Consider the following 23727-nt stretch of genomic DNA (forward strand, 5'->3'; position numbering starts at 1 on the left):
ATATTTGGTTTGTAAAAAAACATAAAAGGGGCTATTCATAAATTACGTCATTTCAAATTAGGGGGGGGGGGTCTGGACATCGGATGATGGTAGCATGACGTAGGAGGAAACGGGGTCATTCGAAGCATGATTTTTGGATGATGTTAGGGGGGGGGGTCGATAATCGTCAAAAATCGATGACGTAATTTATGGACAGCCCCAAAGTACGTCTAATTTTCGCTTTCATGTGAAGCCGATCGATCTAAAGGTCAAACAGTATAAAGAATAAAGGCAGTAAGACTTATATTCAAATATTCACGTTCCACGTTCAAACCTTGGATGCAATATATGACAGCTCGTCTCTTAACTGCCACTGTAGCGTGTTTCATCATATTTTGTTATTTGCGCGCGGCTCAGTCATTTTTTAGGGTTCCGTATGTCAAAAGGAAAAAACGGAACCCTTATAGGATTACTCGTGCGTATGTATGTTTGTCACAGCCTTTTTTCTCCGAAACTACTGGACCAATTAAGTTGAAATTTGGTAGACATTATGTAAGTTTGTGACCCAAAGACGGACATGTAACGTAAACAAATTTAATAAATTTTAAACATGAGGCGACTTTTGGGGGATAAATGAGAAAAATTAAAAATAAAGTTTTTCAAAGTACATATTATATCGTGTTACATATCAAATAAAAGAGCTCATTGTGAGAATCACAAGTATTTTTTTCATAATTTTAGGATTAAAAGTGCAGAAGTTATTCAAGAAAATTAACCAACGGAAAACACCAAAGTAGTACCTCAGGACGTAACCTGTAGGTATAGTATAGTATAGTTTATTGCCAACCAAGGTACAATACAATATATGTTACAATGGAAAAGGATCGCATGGCACCCTGGTAGGGTATGGCAATTATCCTTAAAACTATTATAGGAGAGAGGGACTACTGTGTATAATTTTACTTTGTTTCGGCCCTCTATGTTTTGGTACACATGATCCAATTTGTTTCGCAGGTCCAATTACAAAGCGGATATTGGATATTAGGCAAGCTTTTGAATCTTTTGATGTTGAAATAGATTTGATTGATGTTAGAGGCTTCAAATAAATACATGTATCGATCGAACCTACGTATAGTACCTAATAATTATCCATTTGGATAGGTATTGATAAAAAGAAGTTTATCACAGATACCTACGCGAAATATCGTTTTTTACACATCGCGTTTCGAATGCCTCATTATGAGACGCATCGTGTTTCTTGCTTTTAGTTTAGATATTTTTGAATTTCCTGGCATCTTCGGTGACTTCGGTAACAGTCGGTCTCTCTCGGTTCATATGGGTGGTATTCCACCTGTCCAATTTATTTGTCCAATGTGTATTTTATGTGAGACGCAATGACATATTGGACAGATGGAATACCCCCCTATGACACTGTGAATGCTGTTCATATTTTTAATAATTAGTGTTTTGATTATGTTATAAGAGCGTTTCTTTAATTTTTTTGCCATTTTTATATGTGGTGACGTTTTTTGCCACTTTTGTGTTATTTCACTTATTTTAGTCAGGATCGCGAGCCCTTTTCATCCTTATAGGAGAAAAGTGTCCTAAAATTACCATACATTTTTCAAACTTTCCTTTTTGTTACCGCCATACAACGTATATGGGGAAATGGTAACACAATAGGAAAAAAACTTTGGGACATTTTTTTATCCCATTAGGATCGAAAGAGCTCGTGATTCTGAGTAGAAATAACACAAAAGTGGCAAAAAAGGTCACAATTTATAAAAATGGCAAAAAATAAAAGAAACGCTTATAAAATGATTCACCATAGTACATTGTAGGAGAGAACGGAAAACCGCTAAAAGATGGACTAGTGAGTTTGAGGGCCGACACGTTAGTGGAGGCCCTCAAATAATACGAGTCCATCTTTAGCGTTTCCGGCCGAGGCATTACATAGTGCTTTTCACGACTACTGCGAGGAAATAAGAAAACATTTGCATAACTTTAAGTACTAGCCCGCGATTTCTCTGATAGCAAATTACTAGCCACTGCCTCTGCTGTCTCTTGAATTTCGGTAGGCGTCAGCGTAAGAATATCATTTTCTTCATTAGAAGAACTCATTTTTATAGCGAGTGTAGATACGTGTTTCTTGTATTTTTTAGTCAATCACAAAATCACAATTTACACTATCCAATTCAGTTAGTATTTTCCGATCCCGCCTTTTTTACTTTTTTATCACTTTTAAGAGGCGTTTTTCTGTTGTTTGCTTCAAACCGACTCTAAACTTAGAAGCGTTTTTGCTAAAAAACCACAAACAGCTACAAAAGTAAAAAACGCCTTAAGCGTAAATCGAATGAACTGACTGAATGAATGAATGGTTTTGACAATTCTTTTTTTTTTTAACAAGTAATTGGTCCTATAAATAACCTAATTTTATTTTTGAAGGAAAAGGTTTCGCCAAAAAAGACCTTTTATTGATTTTTATGTTTTAAATTATACTCATTGCTGTAGCGAACCGTCACCAATGACAGATGATGATAACAATGAAACATTGTAGTAGTGGTGGTTCAGGTGCTACAGCTATTGCCTATTTTCCAGCTTGGTTTTAGACCATCTTTTGCCACATTTCCGAACAGTGGCATGAAAAATATATTACTGAATTTAAATAGGCACACAATGAAAACAACCATGGACCTAGAATACTACGGACGTAGTTTTGCTAAGACAAAAACTGTGATTCCATCATCCACCAATTTCCTAGTATTTACGCGTGACACACACACATTGACAGTTATCTCAATGCCCTCATCCACCAATTTGCCGTCAGACGGATCAAAACGTCAGTGAAGTAAATTTGTCCAAGAAAAAATATAAAATATGCCGGCATGCGTAGTTAAATCCTGCAAGAATTGTACCGATCGAAAGAAAAAAAGTGACGGAATAACTTTCCACAGCTAATTTTATCAATTATCACGGTATAGTACATGAAATCTCCATATTTCATTGTTTATAAATGCGAAACAGGAGTGTGACCAGTAAGTTGAATAGGGTAATTTCCCGAAAGTAGGGTAATTGATGCCCTTCTTATTAAATTATTATGTATATAAGAGATCATTTAGGACATTTAGGTAAATAGCTAAATTATTGATTTTGCATTTCAAACTAGGTCGGTATGGTAATTTCCCGATAATAAGGAAATTAAAGACGTTTACATGAATCATTTTTGATAGCTAACGTTTATTTGTTACGTAAGGTAAACATACTCATGGTGCTCGACGCGGTCCCAGTGCAGTACATGTCAACTTGAGACTTAAGTCATTGTCAATAGAGGTGACAGCAAGGTGTCATCTATTGGGCATTAACATGTCGAGCACTAGTACATTTACCTTATATTTATTTTTTGTTTAAAACCAGATATGTTACAAGTTAAATATCATTAGGTATTGAAAATAATATTTGCACAAAGTAATTGTGCAACAATGCGCATTTTCAAGACCTATAAAATCAGTTAGGTACACACTTTTTTTATTGTCTAACGTAAAACTGTCCTATTTTAATATTTGAAAACAAGGACGATATTGACAATAATTGTTTCACCATTAGGGAAGAATTTGTGTTACATGGTATCACTCGTCTACACGCACACTTTCAAACCGTCCGCCATTGCAGTGTCACAGTTTGTCTTAAGTGACATTCCCTCTGTCAAATATATAACTCTATGAAAACAACACTCTTTAAACGGCCAATTTGTTTCCATTACCTATCCCTTTAAGGGTCGGTTGCACCAAACCGCCTGTCACCGTTAAAACGTTCGCTAAATTTTATTGTATGAGAAATTTCATAGTTCCCTGCAGAGTGACGTTTATCAGTCCGTTAAATGTGGTTGGTGCAACTGACCCTAAATCCATCAAATGTTAATGTGGGTCACAACCAAAAGTCCGACTTCATTTGAAGTTCAAATCAAGCGTTGAATATTCCGTGCTTTGTTCCATTATTGATGCAAATTCTGCAGGTTGGCGGGCCGAGCCCCATTTTTCTAGGTTAATGTATTCTCATAAAATTCAAAAGCGCTTCATTCTGCTCGGATTTACGAACTGCTAATAGTACTAGTAGTACGTAATTTGGAACATGGAAGTTCAACTAGCCTGTTGTGAGCAGCATGGTAATTAGAAGCGGTAACTAACAAGCTGTGATGGTAATGAGAACATAAACACGGTATATAACTTAATAAGCTTTTTTCTAAGTTGTAGTAACCGTAGTGTTCCATTAGGCGCGGAGTAAATATACGTTTCATACAAGTTCACCTAGCACGTGAGCAGCATGGTAATGAGAAAGCGGGAAATAGAAGAAATTGTAGGTAATGAGAATTTATCGGTACCTAAGTATATACCTTAATCAAAGTGTACCTAAGCTTACCAGTAGATAAAGCTTCAACAGTGATACTTATAGTTTGAGATGTCAGATTATGGTTTTAGTACATTTAATTTTGTGACAAAATATAATCGATATAACATCATAATTTATAAGTATCGTAACATGCCGCCTAATAATATGACAAAATAAAGGTAGACAATTTTATAGGAACATATCAGAACAAAAAAAAAAATAGTTCAATTTGAGTTGAATTGAGCCTTGCATTCAAAGCACGGAGTTGCCGACTGAATTGAATTTCTGGTAGATATGTCGAATAAACTTGGTACATAAGTTTACCTATGTATACGTACGTACCGGTAACATTACTTGCGATATCCATTGTTCTTGTTTTTCTTGGAAGTTACAACAATAATGCTTCTTCAGTTTAAAACCCATTTACCACGATTACTTTCTAAAAGTTCACACTATAGGTTCGATTTGCTGCATACCCATCAATTGAGGATATATGTCTATGAGAAGAACATAAAAGTATCCACAATTGAAATAGACTAGAAATATTCCTTCATCTAACCCAATTGTAGTTTCATGAATCATAGCGTAATCCAGACTTTATTTGTCGCTCCGAGTGACCCTTCCCATTTGCCAGGAAGTCTGCACGTGGACGGTTCCTTTATAATCTAATAAATGAAATCCCTCTCGCTGACACACGTTTCCGGTCGATTCTATATTGTGATTGCTCTTTATTAACAGCCCAATGTATCACCCTTCCAATAAACCATCTGTTCTGAAACAAAGTGCTATAAACTTAAATAAATAATATTTCAGGAAGCTGCAGCAAGCTCGAGTGAACGCAAATGCAGTTATCACATCATTGTAAACTTTGTTGAAGTGTTAAATGAGGATCACTTTACGTGAGACAGACACCCCTTTCGGAGACGTCAGGCTCAAGAGCGGCGGGGCGCTAACAGCTGATGCCGCGACTCCCGGCCCGACGCTCGATCGATGACCGCTCCCCTCACCCCGACTCACCCACCTCACTTTCCCGCTTTCTTTCCCTCGGTACGTGCTGGGGAATTACTTCAGCCGCTTACCGAGTGAGACATTTGACACGAACCAGCCTAAACGTATTCTCCCGTTTCGCAAAGTTGTTTCGGAGCACAGTTACACTGGTTTGCATGTGCGTTGGATTCTTAAAGAAATGGAAATACACGGCCTCGTGTTCGGATTTGTACTTGCTTCTTATTTGCACCCCAGCCGTGATGGATGACGAGTCTTATGCGACGTCACAGAAACACTACTCCTTTCTCTTTGATGGCGTTCATTACTTTGCGATGGAGGTTTCCTTTTGTCTCCGTCTCCTTTTCATATTTGAGTAATCATTCATCGCGGATAAGCACTATTTCTGCGTAGCGCCTTATTGAATAAAGCTGCCCTTGTCCTACCTACTGACACCTAAAAACATTTTTTATTATGAGAGGAGATAGGTAGACTGAAAAGATTAGCCTCCAAATGAAATTGACTAGCGGCGGTAGCTGTGAAGTGCCTTAAAAGATAAGTAATTAAAATTAACGCCTTTGAAGTTAGTGAGTTTTCCCACCTTTCAAGAACAAAGCCCAAGGAACATTTTTTTCGTGTGTGTATTAATTTGTTATTTGGCACAGTTTTTTTCTGGTTTTGAGTCGGTCGGAAAATATAATATTTTCGAAGATAGGTACTATTTTTAAAATTTGTAGAGTAAATCTACAACCCGTAGGTATTTGTGATTAAGGCGCGGTGTGTAGTAAAATGCGCTTTTTTGTCACCATATTTACAGACTTTTACAAGGATTTCATGGATTATTTTCTAGTATGTATAACTTCAGTCCTTGAACTACGTTATTGCTTGTCAGAAACACGAAGACTCATTATTTTCTCGATAGAATCTTAAATTGAAAACATGCCTAACACTGTTTTTATTTCCTTATGTTAGAAGTACTACGACGAAAATGTATATGAAACTTACTTCAGTCGATAGCTTTTAAGTAAATCTTCATTATTGCTTGTGCTTTTATCGATACGTTAATATTTTCATTCATCATTTATTGAATTCAACATTTTGCCTACTAAAATGCACCCTACGCGGCTATACCTTGCGATCATTCCTCACGCCAGTACGCCCGTGACCACTGTCAGCGTCGGACCTATGCTGGTTTAGCGGACGTTTCATAAAATGGGTAATCACAGTATAAATATGCAAATATGTTATACACACAATGTTTTTTGACATACTTACGAAGAAAAGCAAAACAATTCTTAAATACGGTGACATTTCAGACATTCGTCCGTCATATTGTCATTTTATAACAAGTTGGGCAGCAAAGGCACACACCCATCTAACCAATCCGGAATTCAGTCACGATTGATAAATTGTGTAAACATATTTTAAAAGGCTATTAAATTAATCAATTAATGGAATAATTTTTAACAAAGATATACAGGATTCAAATATGTGGGAGTGTTTAGTGTATGGTGGTAACCATTTCAACACTTTTAGTTTCCGAGATCTGCGTCCTACGTGCGTTTTAGTGGAAGTGGTCGAAAGATGGCTATAATGGTTTTGTGTTTAATTGGATTAGGTATTTACATCCTAAGGAAAATAAGTGTAAATAGAGTGTCATGGGACAATCGGTTGAAACGAAGTTAAGAAAGAGTCGTGACGGAAACTCGTGACGGAAAACTCTTATACTTTTTTTCGCCTAGCCTCCATCCGCCAAGTCCGTACCGTGCGATATAGAACTTTGTTCCAAAAAATGTTTTATAGCCATTTTTTATACAGTTGTTTTTATACCACATTGGTGGCAAGCAATCATACGACCCGCATTTACCCTAGCCTATGGACGCCTGCAACTACAGGGATGAGGCACATCATGCCAAATGTTGATTGATTTTGTGATATAGTCCTAATATATGAAATAAGGCTAGTAAAGGAATACAAGAGAAGTAACATTTCTGTTTTATTGAAAATATAATTTACATGTATCTCAAGAAAATTTTAAAGATTAGCGCGCGGAAATAATTCGTGTAGTTTTGAAAATTGGTATAATTATACCTTGTGATGTCCAGATAGACATACTAAAAGTCCTCGAGGGTAGGGGGTCTTGGAGGGTGTAGCGGGGGTTGAAGATACCTTTTTTTTTATTTTTGCTCATATCTCGAATATCTGTACGAATAGCATTATAATTACTTCGGACAAAAGTAAAATATAAACTTTTCTACATATGTAGTTATTTTTATTTTTACGTTACATCAATACTTTAGGAGCTACAGGTTGTTACAGTTAACAAAGAGATAAAAAAGACGAATTAAGAAAACGTCGTATTTTCGTAATTGTTCATCATAAATCATTTTTTGTGTTTAGAATAAGCAAGCTTAGCGACCTGCTGATGAAACATAAAAAAAACGGTCAAGAGCATGTCGGGCCATAATCAGTATGGGTTCCGAAGTTACCCGTACGTCAAAATAGTCTGATTGAGTGATTGCAAAAACTGAAAAACGGCTGGAGCGTTCAGGTTTGCTACATTTTTCCTTGAAAGTATACTAAGCACTTTCACGATTTTTTCATATTTTTTGGATACATGGTTCAAAAGTTGGGGGAACTAGAGGGGAAAACACCACTTTTTTTCTTTCATATCGATTATTTCACTAGTGTGCGTAAAGCACCATACCCAAAGGTATCATACTACATTCATTGAATGCTGGCTATAATCTGTTTTTAAAAAAACACAATTTGACCGAATCATTAGCTTTGCTAGTATTCTTCCTTATTTTCACTACCTACTTGCCCGAAATTGACTGCTAGAGTTAGACCAAGTCTGCAACGATTTTGATAGCATAGGCAGTGCATGTGTTATTCATAATTTCATAGAAGTTTGACGTTTAAAATAACACTTGCACTGCGTGTGCAATCAAAATCGTTGCAGACTTTTCTTGGTCTAACTCTATTACATTTTTAAGGTCTATTAGTAAGTACTAGTTTATGTCTCATAATAATTTGGCGTCATTTGATTAGATTCTCAGTTTGTCGCGGTATACACTCATATTGTTTATAATTAATAATTATTTACTCTCACCGTCTTACCTACCATTTATAATTTAATTAAGTACTCATCAAAATACGAATTTGGTAAGAAATCTTATTCAATATTAAATGCCGGAAAAAATCCCGGAACTGACAATTCAGAATACCTATGTCGTCAGAATAAGGACGTAGAAGTGCTGCGCGGGAATGGTGCGGTGCGCCGCGCGGGGCGCCCGCCTGCCCGTTCTACCACTCGTCTGCTTCACCCCCTTGAAAACGTAAAACTCGAGTATAAGAGCGCCTTAAGATCCTTTTTTATTGCGTACCCGGTAGATATGTTTTAGAAGTATGATACGTAGGCAAATTGGATCGGTTTACATGACATTGTGTTCTTACAACTTCCTTTATTTGGTGTACAAAAAACACGCTATAATTATATTAAGTAACCATACCGTGTGTACTTTGCTTTTGAATAACTTTGCTGACTTGCGGATCAGTATTATGCTCAGGCGAGAACATTTCGTGTTAAACTTTAACATATTTCATGTACATTGTACACTTGTAGCTTGTAGTTTATAGCTATTCTTTTGTATGTAATTTTAGTTTTAAGTCTATCACGAATAAAATTATTGATTCTGATTCTGAATACCCAGCCGCATTACCTACAGTAGGAAAACAGCTTTGCAATTTAATTGCAATCCTGATCTGCGGAGGCTTCCCAGATTTTAAATGGAAACAGCCATCAAAGGAGTCTGCAGAAAAGGCAAAGGCAAATCCTGAATCGTTTACTTAAAACTAGTGGATTAAACCGTGATAGCTGTAGACATCTTACGGTTTGTGCCCGGGAAGCGTTGCGCTGCACAATTGTTTGCACACCACTAAAACGTAGTTTTAACAAAACCGAAACCGATCACATTTATTTTGGAGCCGGTGTAGCTTTATTTGACGTTCATAAGCGCATTGTAATATGCCTTGAATAATAAAATAAACTATCTTTATCTTAACTTTATCTATAATTTATTGAAAAGAAAATGTTTTTGACGTTTTTGTAGAAATACGGTCTACTTATTTACTTAATGCCTGATAACATGTTGGTTTTTTATGCCTATGTAAACATATGACATGACGTATTGGTACGACACAAGTTGGTAATAGGTTTGTTTGTTTGCTCTTATTTAACATCTAGTATTGATGTTTGTTGAGGCGTACCTATCGTTTGTCATATCTAACGATTATTAATATTGATGAATGGTTAAGTATATCTGTTTTAAGTTTGAGTCCATTGTTTTATTCTCTATGTGTAGTTGGAATACTTGGAATGTTGTTTATATTTATGTCATCATGCTGTCTGCATTCATATTTGACATATTTTGCGCCATTATCTTCATAATTAAGTACATATTTGGAAAGGTCTCCTTAGTTTTGTCGATGCTCTGCATCAGTGTTGGCCGAAACGTTAATGCAATTGTCAATTTTTGACGATTAACCATTACTAATTGAACCGTAAACAGTACCGTCCGTTACCGTTTTCGGTTCAATTTGTAATGGTTAATGGTAAATTGCAATTAACGTTCGGCCAACACTGCTTGCTCTGCATGACCTACCTCAAACCTCAGCACGCGCCTATCGCCCAAGCGAGCTTTAAAATTGGATTCTGTAATATCTGTCTACCTTTCCAATTACAAAACGAACGGCTTGCCGGTACGTGCGCTGCGTCACTGCGGGTATTTTAGCGATTTAGGTGGCCTAGCCAAAAGTAGTCACAGAAAAAAGTGGACGAAGATAGCAGATATCTGTCATCATTTGTTTTGCGCGTCATGTGCTTTTTGTGATTATTTGTTAAACATACAATAAATTACAATATGGTATTGATAATGTACTCCTCCAACTCCATAGGTCCATACGTCCACACGTCCAATACGTGTCGGTAATAGGAATTAATTAATGTAGTAGCTTTAATAATAATTATAATATTGGGACTAGGTTGCCGGCTTCGGAGAGAGGGTGAAGTTATTTCTCACCTTCTGTACATGGATGACCTCAAATTATTTGCACCAAATACCCAAGGCTTGTTGGAGCTACTGAAAACCACCGAAGTCTTCAGTAGTGCCATCAACATGGAGTTTGGTGTCGATAAATGTGCGGTTATGCATGTACAGCGGGGGAAGGTTGTAAATTCAACAAATTTACAACTTTCTGAGACAATGTCTTTCAGGTCTATCTCTGAATCAGAGACCTATAAATACCTTGGTATGTCACAGTCGTTGGGTATTGAGGACGAGGGTATTAGACGGTCGGTGAAGGAGCGCTTTTTCAGTCGGCTCACAAAAGTCCTTAACAGTCTTTTGTCAGGAGGCAACAAAGTGCGCGCCTTCAACGCCTGGGTAATGCCTCTTCTCACATACTCCTTTGGCATACTAAGGTGGACTCAGACCGAGCTGGACGCCCTGGATCAGAGGGTCCGGTCACTGCTCACCACACATCGCATGCTACACCCACGCTCGTCAGTTATGAGATTGTACATCACACGGAAGTGTGGAGGCCGAGGCTTCCTAAACGCCAAGGATCTCCACAACCGCGAGGTGTACAATCTCAGGAATTATTTCCTTAACAACGAGTGTGGGATGCATCGTGATGTGGTGGCAGTAGACAGGAACCTCACGCCGCTCTCCTTGGCAAACGAGAACTGGCGCAAACCTGTGGTACTAAGTACTGCGGATCGCAAGGCGGCATGGGAGAGTAAGGCGCTACACGGGCGGTTCTACAAGGCCCTCACGGGACCCGATGTGGACCTGCTCGCGTCGGTGAACTGGTTACGATTCGGGGACCTCTTCGGAGAAACCGAGGGTTTTGCCTGTGCAATTGCGGACGAAGTGATGATGACGAACAACTATCGGAAATATATCCTGAAGGACGGTACGGTCGACATTTGTCGGGCATGCCGCCGTCCCGGAGAGTCACTCAGGCATATCATTTCCGGTTGTTCTCATCTTGCTAACGGTGAGTACTTGCACAGACATAATCTCGTAACCAGGATTATTCACCAGCAACTTGCTCTTCTATACGGCCTTGTGGACCGCGAAGTACCGTACTACAAGTACTTACCTGCGCCTGTTCTCGAGAATGGTCGTGCCACGCTCTATTGGGATCGATCTATCATCACTGACAGAACTATTGTCGCCAATAAGCCTGACATCGTGCTGATAGACCGATCGCAGCGCCGGGTCGTGCTCGCCGACGTCACCATCCCCCATGATGAGAATCTCGTGAAGGCCGAGAAGGACAAGTCCAGCAAGTACCTAGACTTAGCTCACGAGATTACCGCCATGTGGGATGTTGACTCGACGATCATTGTTCCGATAGTTGTGTCAGCGAACGGTCTCATAGCGAAGAGTCTCGACCAACACCTAGAGAGACTCTCGCTGGGTGGTTGGATCAAGGGTCAGATGCAGAAGGCACATAAGCATAAAAAAGAAGAAGAAGGCATATTGGACACGGCGCGTATAGTACGTCGGTTCCTCACTCTGCGGCCCTGACCACCGGCAGCTTGGGCCAAGCCCCGCTGCCGGCGGCAACCTAGGTTAGGTTTTTTATAATGTGTTTATATGTATTTTTTATTGTTTTGTAAGTGTTTTTATATTTTACTTTTATATTCATATTATAAATAACCTAACTTAAGAGGAGAAATAAATAAGGATAATTATAATATATTCTGTTAAAATAATAGCCGAGACATGTCGGTACTCTGTATTTCGCTTAGATCCCCACGTCACAGGCTAAGCCTAGTGTACTGTACTTCCTCTCTTGTAATATTAATTTATGAAATAAATATATTTTGAATTTGAATTTGGATAGGAAATTGCGGGTCAATGTACGAAACTCTTCGTGCTTAGCGTCCTTATTTTAGCTATTATAAATTCCGTACACGGCGAGAAGAAGATGATAACTGGCGGGAAAAAATTGAAGAAATTGGAACCTTATGTTATTTCATTTTAAGTTCAAATGTCTTCAATGGAATATCTCGAGTTATCAACTTCTTCCCGCCGTGTACGGTATTACTCTACCGTATCTATCCCTAAGTTTTGTCGCATGAGAGCAGAATATGCATCATTACTCGATTACAGCTCCCATTTCACGTCAAAGCATTGTTATAAATGGAGCCGGCGTTATCCGAGCGTGCCACTACTCCTAGTTTAATACGGGCGTTACAAAGCGCCATTATATACTGCGAGTATGAAATATGTCCAATTGTACTGGGGTTTATTGTTTATAATTGTAACAGAAGCCGTTAACCGCATAAGCGTATTAATACCGTCATACCGCCGTTAATGCAAGGTACCTATTATCAGAAAGAATAGTGTATAGAGGCGGATTGCCAAAGTAAATTATCTAGCTACTGTACATTTACTGCCATACATGCCACTTATATGTTAACTTGTTAAATATTAATATTAACGCCATCTACTCGACACTAGACTAGGCCAAAGGTATGGTGCAATCTTTTCGAGCGATGGCGCCATAACCTTCAGCCTACTTGCGAGTAGATGGCGGTAATATTAATATTTAACAAGTTAACTCATATCAGTGAAAAAATAATGATCAAAGTCAAATGCCGTTCTAACAGTTTTAATCTTCTGTCGAAAATATGGCAGTAAGTGTACAGTCGCCATCAGATATATCGGAGCGGCCAAGGTGCTCACAAATATCGGAACACGCCTCTATTGTCAGGGCGTTAGAGCGCGTGTTCAGATATTGTGAACACCTTGGCCGCTCCTATATATCTGATGGCGACTGTACTGTAGCTACATAAATTACCATGACAATTATGATACGAGCGTAGCGTACAGTTCGATATTCAAAATTCGCCTGCGATTATGTCACGTAAGTGTTTAATACCAATCTCGAATCCAAGTATTTGCACAAATACATTAAATCACCAAGTTCTAAGTACATACGTGTTATTACAAGTACTGTTGTAGTTTAGGTACATGCGATTAAGAGGAACTCGTGCCTACTATGTAAATGACCCTTTATTGTACTAACACGAAATACCTAAGACAAGTATTAAGTTACTTAGTTTAGGTATTGATGTAAAATATGTTAGAGCCAGTTAGAATTTTGCTTACAAGATCTTTTATTTTATGTTCAGATGTTTACTTTTCTAAACCATGTTTGTACTTACATTATATTTGTTTATTTAAGTAACTATTTATTAAGAGTATTATGAATTATGATTGTTTTAATTTTTGGATATTTTTCAATGAAATATTTTTTTTATCTTATCTATTCTGGGTGTGGTCATGTGGTGTGTGTGTCCGAGCAATAATTATTTCATATTTTCTGTTTAACGTCCTACGCCGGAGGCACGCGTGGCCGTAAAAATGAAATAACACTAAAGGAAAGGCTGTTAAAGGCTTTATTGCATTTATGTAATTTGAGGGCTTGTAAATAGCACGCAAAAATTGTCGTTATTGTTGGTTTTGGAATTTGCGGTCAATTTATTAACGACCATTCATAAAGGTACAGTCGCAGTCGCCATCAGATATATCGGAGCGGCCGAGGTGGTCAAAATTATCTGAATCAGCTACCTACTACCTACCTACTAATAGCAATTAGTATGTACAGTTTTATTTTATTACAGGTTTTACAACTAAAAGTAACAGCAACACATGGTATCCCATATTTCGAATTTAAAATAAGATTTATGAAATAATTATGATCCTTTGTATCGACGATATTTAGTATAAAACATCAATTTATGCAATTGGCGTCGCACTAAAAATGCCGTTTATTTTAACGTACATTCGAGTATTGTTATGTATATCTGCAACTAACGATTACCGTGGAACTATTTAATGGGTTAATACAGCTTTGGAAGATATAAAAGCTTTTTAAACCTTTTGTAAATGACGGAGTTCCGAGGTATATGTATAAAAAGTGCAATAAAAATTGTGATTTTCGTTTCTCGTCAATATTTGGAAGTTTTTAGAATCTATAATATAGGTACTTCGGAAGTTATTTGTTTGTTAAAGATGCTACTAAGTAAGCTCACAGGATGATAATCCTTGTGTTACAAACCCACGAGCCGTTTCAAAATATTTTCTAGCATTTCTGAAAATAGGATGGAAAACACTGTATGTATTCTTATAACTGTAAAAAAGTTTCCATATAGGTACTGTGACAACTACAAATAGATACATATTACTTTTCCCAGGCAAAACGTTTTGTTCAGCTAAATCAGTGTCGTAATGAGGTTTTGTACGCTTCAGTTAAGTTACACCCAAAAGGGAGTTGTTAGTTCCTATCCAAACAGGGGTGGCACTGACTGGATACCAAACGCAAACTGATTACAATGGGTATGCTGTTATAGGTGGAAATTGCCATCGTTAAAATATAGTCAGCCCAATTGTTTTCAATCGTATTTGCTAGGTCTAAAGGCTGCTTTTCCAATAACATAATGAATTCAATTACGAGCTTTCGTAAAGCGTTTAGGGTTGATATTGGATATTATATGGAGCACATTTGGCACGTGGCATCACACACGAGTGATGACACTTGTCGAAGCGTATATGATTAGGAATATACGAGCATAGATGAATTATTCCATTTGGGCAGTGGAAATACACACTGAACATAACTTTTTACCAATTACTATTCAAAATATACAGCTTGTTTACAAACAGAAAGCGGAAGCTTAGTTTAATAATAAATAAAACGTATAGTAGAGTCACAGTGGAGCTCTACTTGACAACTTAAATCAGTTGTTTTATATGTTTGGGCACTTGCATGGAACGACGTAGAACTTTGAACGCTCTACAATCGATTGTACGGATACGGACGTCACGCTATGAGGCAGCTTGAGGATTAAAGACCGGCCAAGTGCGAGTCGGACTCGCGCACGAAGGGTTCCGTACCATTACGCAAAAAACGGCAAAAAAATCGCCTTTGTTGTATGGGAGTTCACTTAAATATTTATTATATTCTGTTTTTAGTATTTGTTGGCAACAGAAATACATCATCTGTGAAAATTTCAACTTCCTAGCTATCACGGTTCATGAGTTACAGCCCGGTGACAGACAGACAGACGGATGGACAGACAGACGGACAGCGGAGTCTTAGTAATAGGGTCCCGTTTTTACCCTTTGGGTACGGAACCCTAAAAAAGCACTTGTCTAAATGAGGTTAAGGTTAGACAATTAAGATATGATATGATACAATTAAGACTTTGGGTATTTTATTTAAAGTTTTGAAGCGAACTCTATTTTGTTTAATACAATTTTGGGTATTTGGTAAACAAGTAGATATTTCTTGTACCAAAACTTTGTTATTTGATCTTTATCGAATGCTCACCAAAATATTAAATTAATTCTAAGCCTAATAAGAAGCTTATTACAACCATGGTATAATAATATACTCCGCCTGGTACTCCATTCCCGTCTTTTCTAGGTCACCTAACTGACACGGGCCTACGTCATCATGCGACAGCGCTATATGATAATATGCGATAGCGCTATATATAGCGGCCATGTTGTTGTGACGTAGGCCCGTGTCACTCTGGGAATGGAAGACCATGTTTTATTAGACTATGATTACAACCTTTTAATATATCCTGTTTTGTTTCCATATCCTATAACAAGAAAAAAGTACCGAGTACCGAGTTTTGACGACCGGTTTGGCCTAGGGGGTAGTAACCCTGCCTATGAAGCCGATGGTCCCGGGTTCGAGTCCTGGTAAGGGCATTTATTTGTATGATGATACAGATATTTGTTCCTGAGTCATGGTTGTTTTCTATGTATTTAAGTATTTATATATTATATATATCGTTATCTGAGTACCCACAACACAAGCTTTCTTAAGCTTACCGTGGGGCTTAGTCAATTTGTGTAAAAATGTCCTTAATATTTATTTATTTATTTAAGTAAATAATTCTTGCGTTTTTCTGGTCAGATAAAATTAGATATCTTCTCGTGCGTATGTAATTACATATGATGCCAGTTGACCTGACCAAGAGATAGAATCGAGTAATATTATATTGTATATAATATAAAATTTATACGCATTAGTTTCGAGGAATTTTTAATTTCTGTTTGTTACGATTTCACGGATTGCTTAAACGTTTTTGTCCTCGTATTACTTGTATTGTAGGTATTTAATCGTCCTTTCCAAGAATTTTCAATAAGTGTCGACCAAGCAACTAAAGAATTCGATTAAGTAAATTTATTGATTTTATGAATCGAATTACAGTACAAATTTGCCTTTAACCTTTTGGACGCCAATGACCGATATATACGCACCGCAGGTTCAACGCCAAAGACCGATTAATCGGTCACAGACCACAGAGCAACATAGACCTACGTGCATATGCATACAGTTCAATTTCAGTTTTGACACTTCGGTGACGTGGCGTCTGAGTGACAGCTTTTGTGTTTGACACGGCGTCGAAAAGGTTAAAGGGGCCCACTGATTAACAGTCCGCCGCGGACGGTATCGGCCTGTCAGTTAGAACAAAGTTTTGACAGGTCCGAACAACTGACAGGCATACCTTCCGGCGGACTGTTAATCAGTGGGCCCCTTAAGTTTTAAGAATTTGTGAAACGAACGTTACCAACCACAAATATTTAAAATGTTATATCCTCCTAAGACCGAGATATACGAGATACGTAATTTACCAGTGACATTCAAACCATTAGGATGGGAAATACATTTGATTTTGTTTTGTTTGAAAATTGTACGAAACAAAACAAAATGTAATTTGAGCTTCGAACTGTAGAAACATTTTAAAAATCTGTCTACGTGGTCCATAATTTCTACTGCACTTCTCTTTGATGAAAACAATACGTCGCATCAATCTGCTTCACTGGAACAAGCAGAATCATGTTATCGACTTCAATGCTCACTGTTTGATATTGTGTTCCCAGAATAACGCATAATACCAATAATACAGCCGGTATACCAATCCAATTAATCCGATATCCACTACTGAATTTCCATCAGGTTCTAGGTTGGAAGTCCTGGTGAGAATCTTTAGGATGCGACCTCAAAATGTACCTAGTATTCGCATATTGGGTACATTGTGTTGTATGTAACATCTTATCTATGAAATGCCTAAGAAACTAATCAAATTCTTTATTAAATATTTTTGTGTTGTTTTAAGTAGTTATTATTTAGCCGCGAAAGTTTAAGACGCCAATTCGATTCGTCCTAGGCAACTAGATGGTTTGGTCACATTTTCTTCATGATATCAAAGGATTTAAGGTTATAATCTATGTAATATTTTCCCGGCTGCTCAGTAGGTATTATCAGCTGGCACGTAGTTTTGTTCATAAATTAACCGTCAGGACATATTGTACAAACAGCAACACTCCAAACAGGTCCTTAAGGTCCTAAGGTCCACCGATGTACAGTTAACAGTGTGGGCGACGGTATTAACAACTCTGCTAATTCTTTGTTCAGGGGTCTAAATGGCGTCTGAATCGTCGTCATCTATTAACATATTCTTTCCGCAAAACTGAGTTATATTTCTGTTTGCAGGTCATCGCCCTAATATGCGGTCTGCTAGTGGTGATCCTGATGGTGCTGGGGCTGGCGTCGGCAGACTGGCTGATGGCGGCGGGCTGGCGGCAGGGGCTCTTCATGCACTGCATAGACCCCGAGGCTCCCACGCCGCTGCCCTTTGACATCACGGCGCAGCCCGGCTGTTATGCTGCCAGGCCTACCTCTTATATTAAGTGAGTGCATTTGTGGCTAAGCTAAGGTTATAACCTCGCTTGAGTCGACATGTTACAGCCTCACGTACGGCAAGACAGGTTCATATATATTTGATAATACTTTGACGCACTTTACTGAAATAAATTCAAAGCGTAACAGAATAGCTATTACTACGCAGACTGCGAGACCCCCGCGGCGCCTCTCATATTCAGAGTGTTTTCATTTTAAGGATACGTGCGCATACACGACCTTTGTGGGTTCAAGGCGTAAAAGCGTGTAACCCCACAAACGGTGCGGAGGGGCGCCACATTCCGAAAATTAAATTGAACGACCTTGGCGAGGGTGCCAGATGGGAAGCCCTCAGGGGAAATCTTAAATCTATCGAGATTAGTTTCGTCAGAAGTTTGTCCATCCATTCAATTACTATTATAATATGATCGGGGCTGACGCCAGTTGCACCAACTGTCGGTTCGCTAAAGTTTCATTGTATACAAAGTTAAATAGTTCTCTATAGGATGACAGCTGCGTTGCAAACTCCTCTGCTGCTATCGTAATAGCAAATTATTGAACGTTAAAGTTTAAATCGGTGACCATAAGTTTAGTGACATTTCATTAGATACTGATTTAAACTTTCACGATTATTAAACATTATCAAACTGCACAACGGGACTTAATCGCGTATTTAAGTTTTAAGATTTACCTCCGACGTTTCGAGGACGGCGTTGTCCCCGTGGTCTCGGACCACGTCGTGGGTAACGTCGGAGGTAAATCTTAAAACTTAAATACGCGATTAAGTCCCGTTGTGCAGTTTGATAATTTCATTAGATGTTTGATAATATTTGTATTGTATACTTGCGACACTGAACAAAGAGTAAACAGTTGAACAAATGCCACCGTCTAGCATGCTTCATTCTAGTCACCCTTATCTTGTATGTTACATAGAATGGAGTAGGTATAGCTTTAGCAAAGGTCCTCTTTCACTAACATAGTGCAGTATATTGTGGTTGACTGTTTCAAGAGCTCTACAGCGGTTGATTTGTTGCCGTCCAACGGCCACTCACATTCTCAAAGCCGAACTACAGTTATACAACTACGTTTTCCAGTAGATACTTAGTGGTCTCGGTACCTTAAAACTATTTACGTACAAAGCATTCACATGGTACATTGGTGTGCAATCAATTTAGCTAATATGACATTACAAAAACATTAGGTATTTAAAGCTATTTTAGTAAACGGATCATTGACATTACTTTGTTTGAGAATTCTTCTCATGTTTCAAACTGACTCCATGTTCGATAATTTTATTGCATTTACCGAAGATAACAATGAAATAATGGTTCTATCACAGCGAATTGCATTTCAGTTTTACGCTCGCTAAAATTTTATTTTATGGAAAGTTTCACAGTTCTCTGTCTAATGTTTCAAAGGCACTGCGTCTTGACTTTGTTTTCTCGTTCTAAAAAAAAGGGCGTCATGAGAATTGTGAACGGGTATTAAGGAAGAGTGGGAGATGTCAGGGCAAGAGGAAGATCGCCAATGAGATGGACCGACCAAATCAAAGCCAGTGTGTCGGCCACAGTAAGCGAATGCTCGCGGAAAGCAGCTCTACGGGATGAATGGCGACGTGTCGTAATACGAGTCGCTCAAAAGTCTACATAATGGTCACGACTACTAAACGACTACATAATGGTCAAGTCTACATAATGGTAACGAAGAAGAAGAAGATTAACCGTGTAAATTGTATTCGCAGGGCGTCGGCGGGGCTGTGCGTGGCGACGCTGGCGGCGGACGTGTGCGGCGCGCTGCTCACGGGGCTGGGGCTGCGCGCCGCCGACCACCGCACCAAGTTCCGCTACTACCGGTTCGCGGTGCTCGCCATGTCGCTCGCACGTATGTACCCTCACTCTACATTTATCTATCAGGTAACAGTCACAAAGGTATCGTCGGCGGGGCTGTGCGTGACGACGCTGGCGGCGGACGTATGCGGCGGGCTGCTCACGGGGCTGGGTCTGCGCGCCTCCGACCACCGCACCAAGTTCCGCTACTACCGGTTCGCGGTGCTCGCCATGTCGCTCGCACGTATGTACCCGCGCTTTACATTTATCTATTAGGTAACAGTCACAAAGGTATCGTCGGCGGGGCTGTGCGTGGCGACGCTGGCGGCGTACGTGTGCGGCGGGCTGCTCACGGGGCTGGGTCTGCGCGCCGCCGACCACCGCACCAAGTTCCGTTACTACCGGTTCGCGGTGCTCGCCATGTCGCTCGCACGTATGTACACACACTTTACATTTATCTATTAGGTAACAGTCACAAAGGTATCGTCGGCGGGGCTGTGCGTGGCGACGCTGGCGGCGGACGCTTTATCATTCAGCCAAAAATCGTTATTGACACATCTGGCAAATGCGCCACCAATATGCTTGTATGCGAAATTCTCACGTGCATTACCTAGTAGGCTCGATGTGCAGCGCGTGTGCAGTTTGCAAGCGTGGTCACGCTTTTGCTATCTTAATCCGATCATCGGGAGAAGGATCTCCTCAGTGTAGATCATTAAATTTTCTGGATCTATGAACAAGTGCCTTGATATTAGCAACTTTATTAGTCACATCTACGTATTCTACGTCCAATTTTTGCACATCATTAATTTAATCTGTCAGAAAAACAATTTAGTTAAGTAGGCATTATTATTAACTTGGCCACATGTCACAAAAATATACTTGTCGATAATATAAAAATAGAACTGTTTGACCTATTGGTTTAGAAGCAGTAGCTCGTACGAGTAAGTAGGCAGAGGCTATTAGCTGAAACAACCATTTTAATAATTCATGGAATATCAGTTTAATGAAATTGTACCGCCTATGTAATGGGGTATCTAAATCTGGTAATATTAAACATATTGTTTTTTATTGGGCCACAGGACATTGACAAATGTAAATAAGGTTTTTTTCTTTTAAATAAACAATTCTTATTCTTGTTTTTAAAGGTCACAGGCAATTAAAACAAGTACCTACACCTAGAATTACCTGTCCCAATTACAGAATTAACTTATCTTTGTGTATAATTTACATTCATATTTTACAGCCGATTAACTATATAAACTACTACTGTCTGCTTTTCGTTACTTATGTATTAACGTCAGTTGTCTTGGAAAATATGATATACAAAATATTTGAACGATTCTTAAAAATTGAAGCCCCATAACAATTAGTTGACTTTATTCATAAGGAAGCCAGCCTACATAACAGGGCATATTCAGACATAAAGGCGCTCATAGATCGCCCTATTATGTAAAACTTTTCAAATGAATCTCGTAATACTAAGGACGTGACCTAAGTTCCCCACCTGAATTCTCCAGGCTATCCTACTTTCAATTTTAACGACACTTCAGCCGAAGTAGTTGCCACGTAGTCGGTGATAGAAGTTGGGAGTTTTTATCTCGTTAATAACTTTGTACTTAATATGTTTATTACAATTAAACTAAATACAAACTATCTATTCTAAAATAAAACTAAACTAAATCTAAAAAAGGCCCCTGCTGCTAGGTCCCCGCTGGCTGCGTTACCCCACTGAACTGCCAGACTGAAGCGTTGACCGAGCTACGGGAGGTAACTGCCAGCTCTTGGGTCCCCAGTTGCGTCCCTGAGTCTCTTTGTAATTTTAAATTGTTTTTATTTATTGTTTTTTGTCATGTTTTTGTACCATATATAATAATAAAATTAATAAGTTTATTTGTTTGCAGTGATGTGCATCTTAATAGCCCTAGTCATCTACCCGGTGTGCTTCGCCGCAGAACTGAATTTAGGTAAGATATTATATTAAATTATCATTTAATTGCTTAAAATAATAAATAAAAATAATAAAAAATTGCCTGCGAAAAGCTAGTGAGCGAAACGCAATGCCATTAGTCGAAACGCCACGTGACGTCACAAATTGTTAAGACCAACCGAGAGTGAGACATTATATTAGGTCAATCAACTTTATCTTCACTCGTTTTTAAATAAGCCAAACAAACATTTTTGTGGCAGCTATTAACGTTTTCCATAATGGGTCAACTAATAATATACATATAATACATATATAATACATTTCTTCTAACAAATTGTGCTACTGTTGTACAGAATAACAACTACAAATAATTGATCCACCCGTAATGAAACATATTGGCAAATAAGATGACTGACAACAGTATTTTCGATAATAATAACTATTGTCGAAAATACTGGTATTTAACCAATAACCAAGAAACCAGCATTTATCAAATTCAAATCAGTTTAACTGTTGTAAAACAAATCTATTGTATCATTATTCACTAACATTTCCAACACAAAGAAATAATTTATTTTTCTAGGAATAAATGATTTGTACAAAAAGAAAATTCTGGGAAAACATTATATGAAACGTTTTTCTACGATTTCCACGATCCATTTCATAACTTCAATTACTTTGCCGGTATCTCTTTGTTTTATAAGCTTTTTGAACCGCGGTATTTCAAACACCTTTCAGATGTTTGAATTTCAGGTGCTTGTTTTATATACAAGATGACCAAAAAATAAGTGCATTCCCGTTGCCAGGGACGTTTTTATGGACGGGACGGGATTATACTGAGCAACTTTTACTATGGGACCAACCCCGAAATCGCGAAAAAAAATTGGCTGTTTCATACATTTTGGCTGGTCCATTTTCTATGGGAGGGTAAATTGATGACATCTATAATTCTATATAATTTTATATGTAGACTAACATATTGGTAACTTTTGCAGGAAACCGATCAGTGTGGGAGTTCGGCTGGGCCTACGGCGTCGGCTGGGGCGCCGCTATTTTCCTGTTCGGCGCCGTCGTGCTCTTGCTCTGCGACAAGGAGAGCGAGGAGCTCTACTACAAGGAACGAAAAGTATGTGTCGATGCAATATGAGCTTTGTGTCTAGGGTTGTAGAGTTGTTTTTCTAGACTACGACGTCGGCTGGGACGCCGTCATTTTCCTGTTCGGTGCAGTTATGCTCTTGCTCTGCGACAAGGAGAGCGAGGAGACAAGGAACAAAAATAACGTGTCAGTGCAATATGAGCTTTATGTATTGGGCTATACTGTTGCTTTCGTACAGATCGGCGTGGGAGATCGACTGGACACTGTTCGACGACAAAGGAGAGATATGAGGTCTAATACAATACAAGGAACGAAAAGTCTCCGTGCAATATGAGCTTTGTCATGGATAGGCTTGGTCTAAAAAGCGTCGGTTGAGGCACATAATACTTAATTACTTCAATAAGGGTCAAGAACTGCATCTCTGCTGTAATTTGATAATGGCTTAGGCCCACTTGCCATCCCACTAACTCGGGGTTAACCAGTTAAACCGTTAACCTAGTCTCAAATTGTACTGGTAACCAAGGTAACTGTAGATTTAACCGGTTAACCCGGGTTAGTGGGATGGTGCAAGTGGGCCTAAGCCATTATCAAATTACAACAGAGACGCATTTTTTTTCGTTCGATTTCATTACAAAAGTGACTTCTAACATTATTGATTCCAAATTCAATTGCCATATTTTCTTATGGTATTAGGCTGGCTAGATCATGGTGCCCCCTCTCTCAGGGTCTACCATCAGATTTGGTATCCCCCT

At 38.6% G+C, this 23727-nt stretch overlaps 1 protein-coding gene across 2 annotated transcripts in view; it reads left to right on the forward strand.

The window, feature by feature from the left end:
* The window catches only part of LOC134796048 (transmembrane protein 47), a 42396-nt gene that overhangs the window by 15334 nt on the left and 3335 nt on the right, over positions 1-23727 (forward strand). For both annotated transcript variants that reach the window (XM_063767979.1, XM_063767978.1), the window contains 4 exons: positions 17941-18137; positions 19868-20007; positions 21854-21916; positions 22875-23005. In XM_063767979.1, coding sequence (XP_063624049.1) covers positions 17941-18137; positions 19868-20007; positions 21854-21916; positions 22875-23005 — 531 coding nt within the window. The remainder of the gene's footprint in view (positions 1-17940; positions 18138-19867; positions 20008-21853; positions 21917-22874; positions 23006-23727) is intronic.

The sequence above is a fragment of the Cydia splendana genome, chromosome 13 (assembly GCF_910591565.1).
Source record: "Cydia splendana chromosome 13, ilCydSple1.2, whole genome shotgun sequence".
Classification (NCBI taxonomy): Eukaryota; Metazoa; Arthropoda; class Insecta; order Lepidoptera; family Tortricidae; genus Cydia; species Cydia splendana.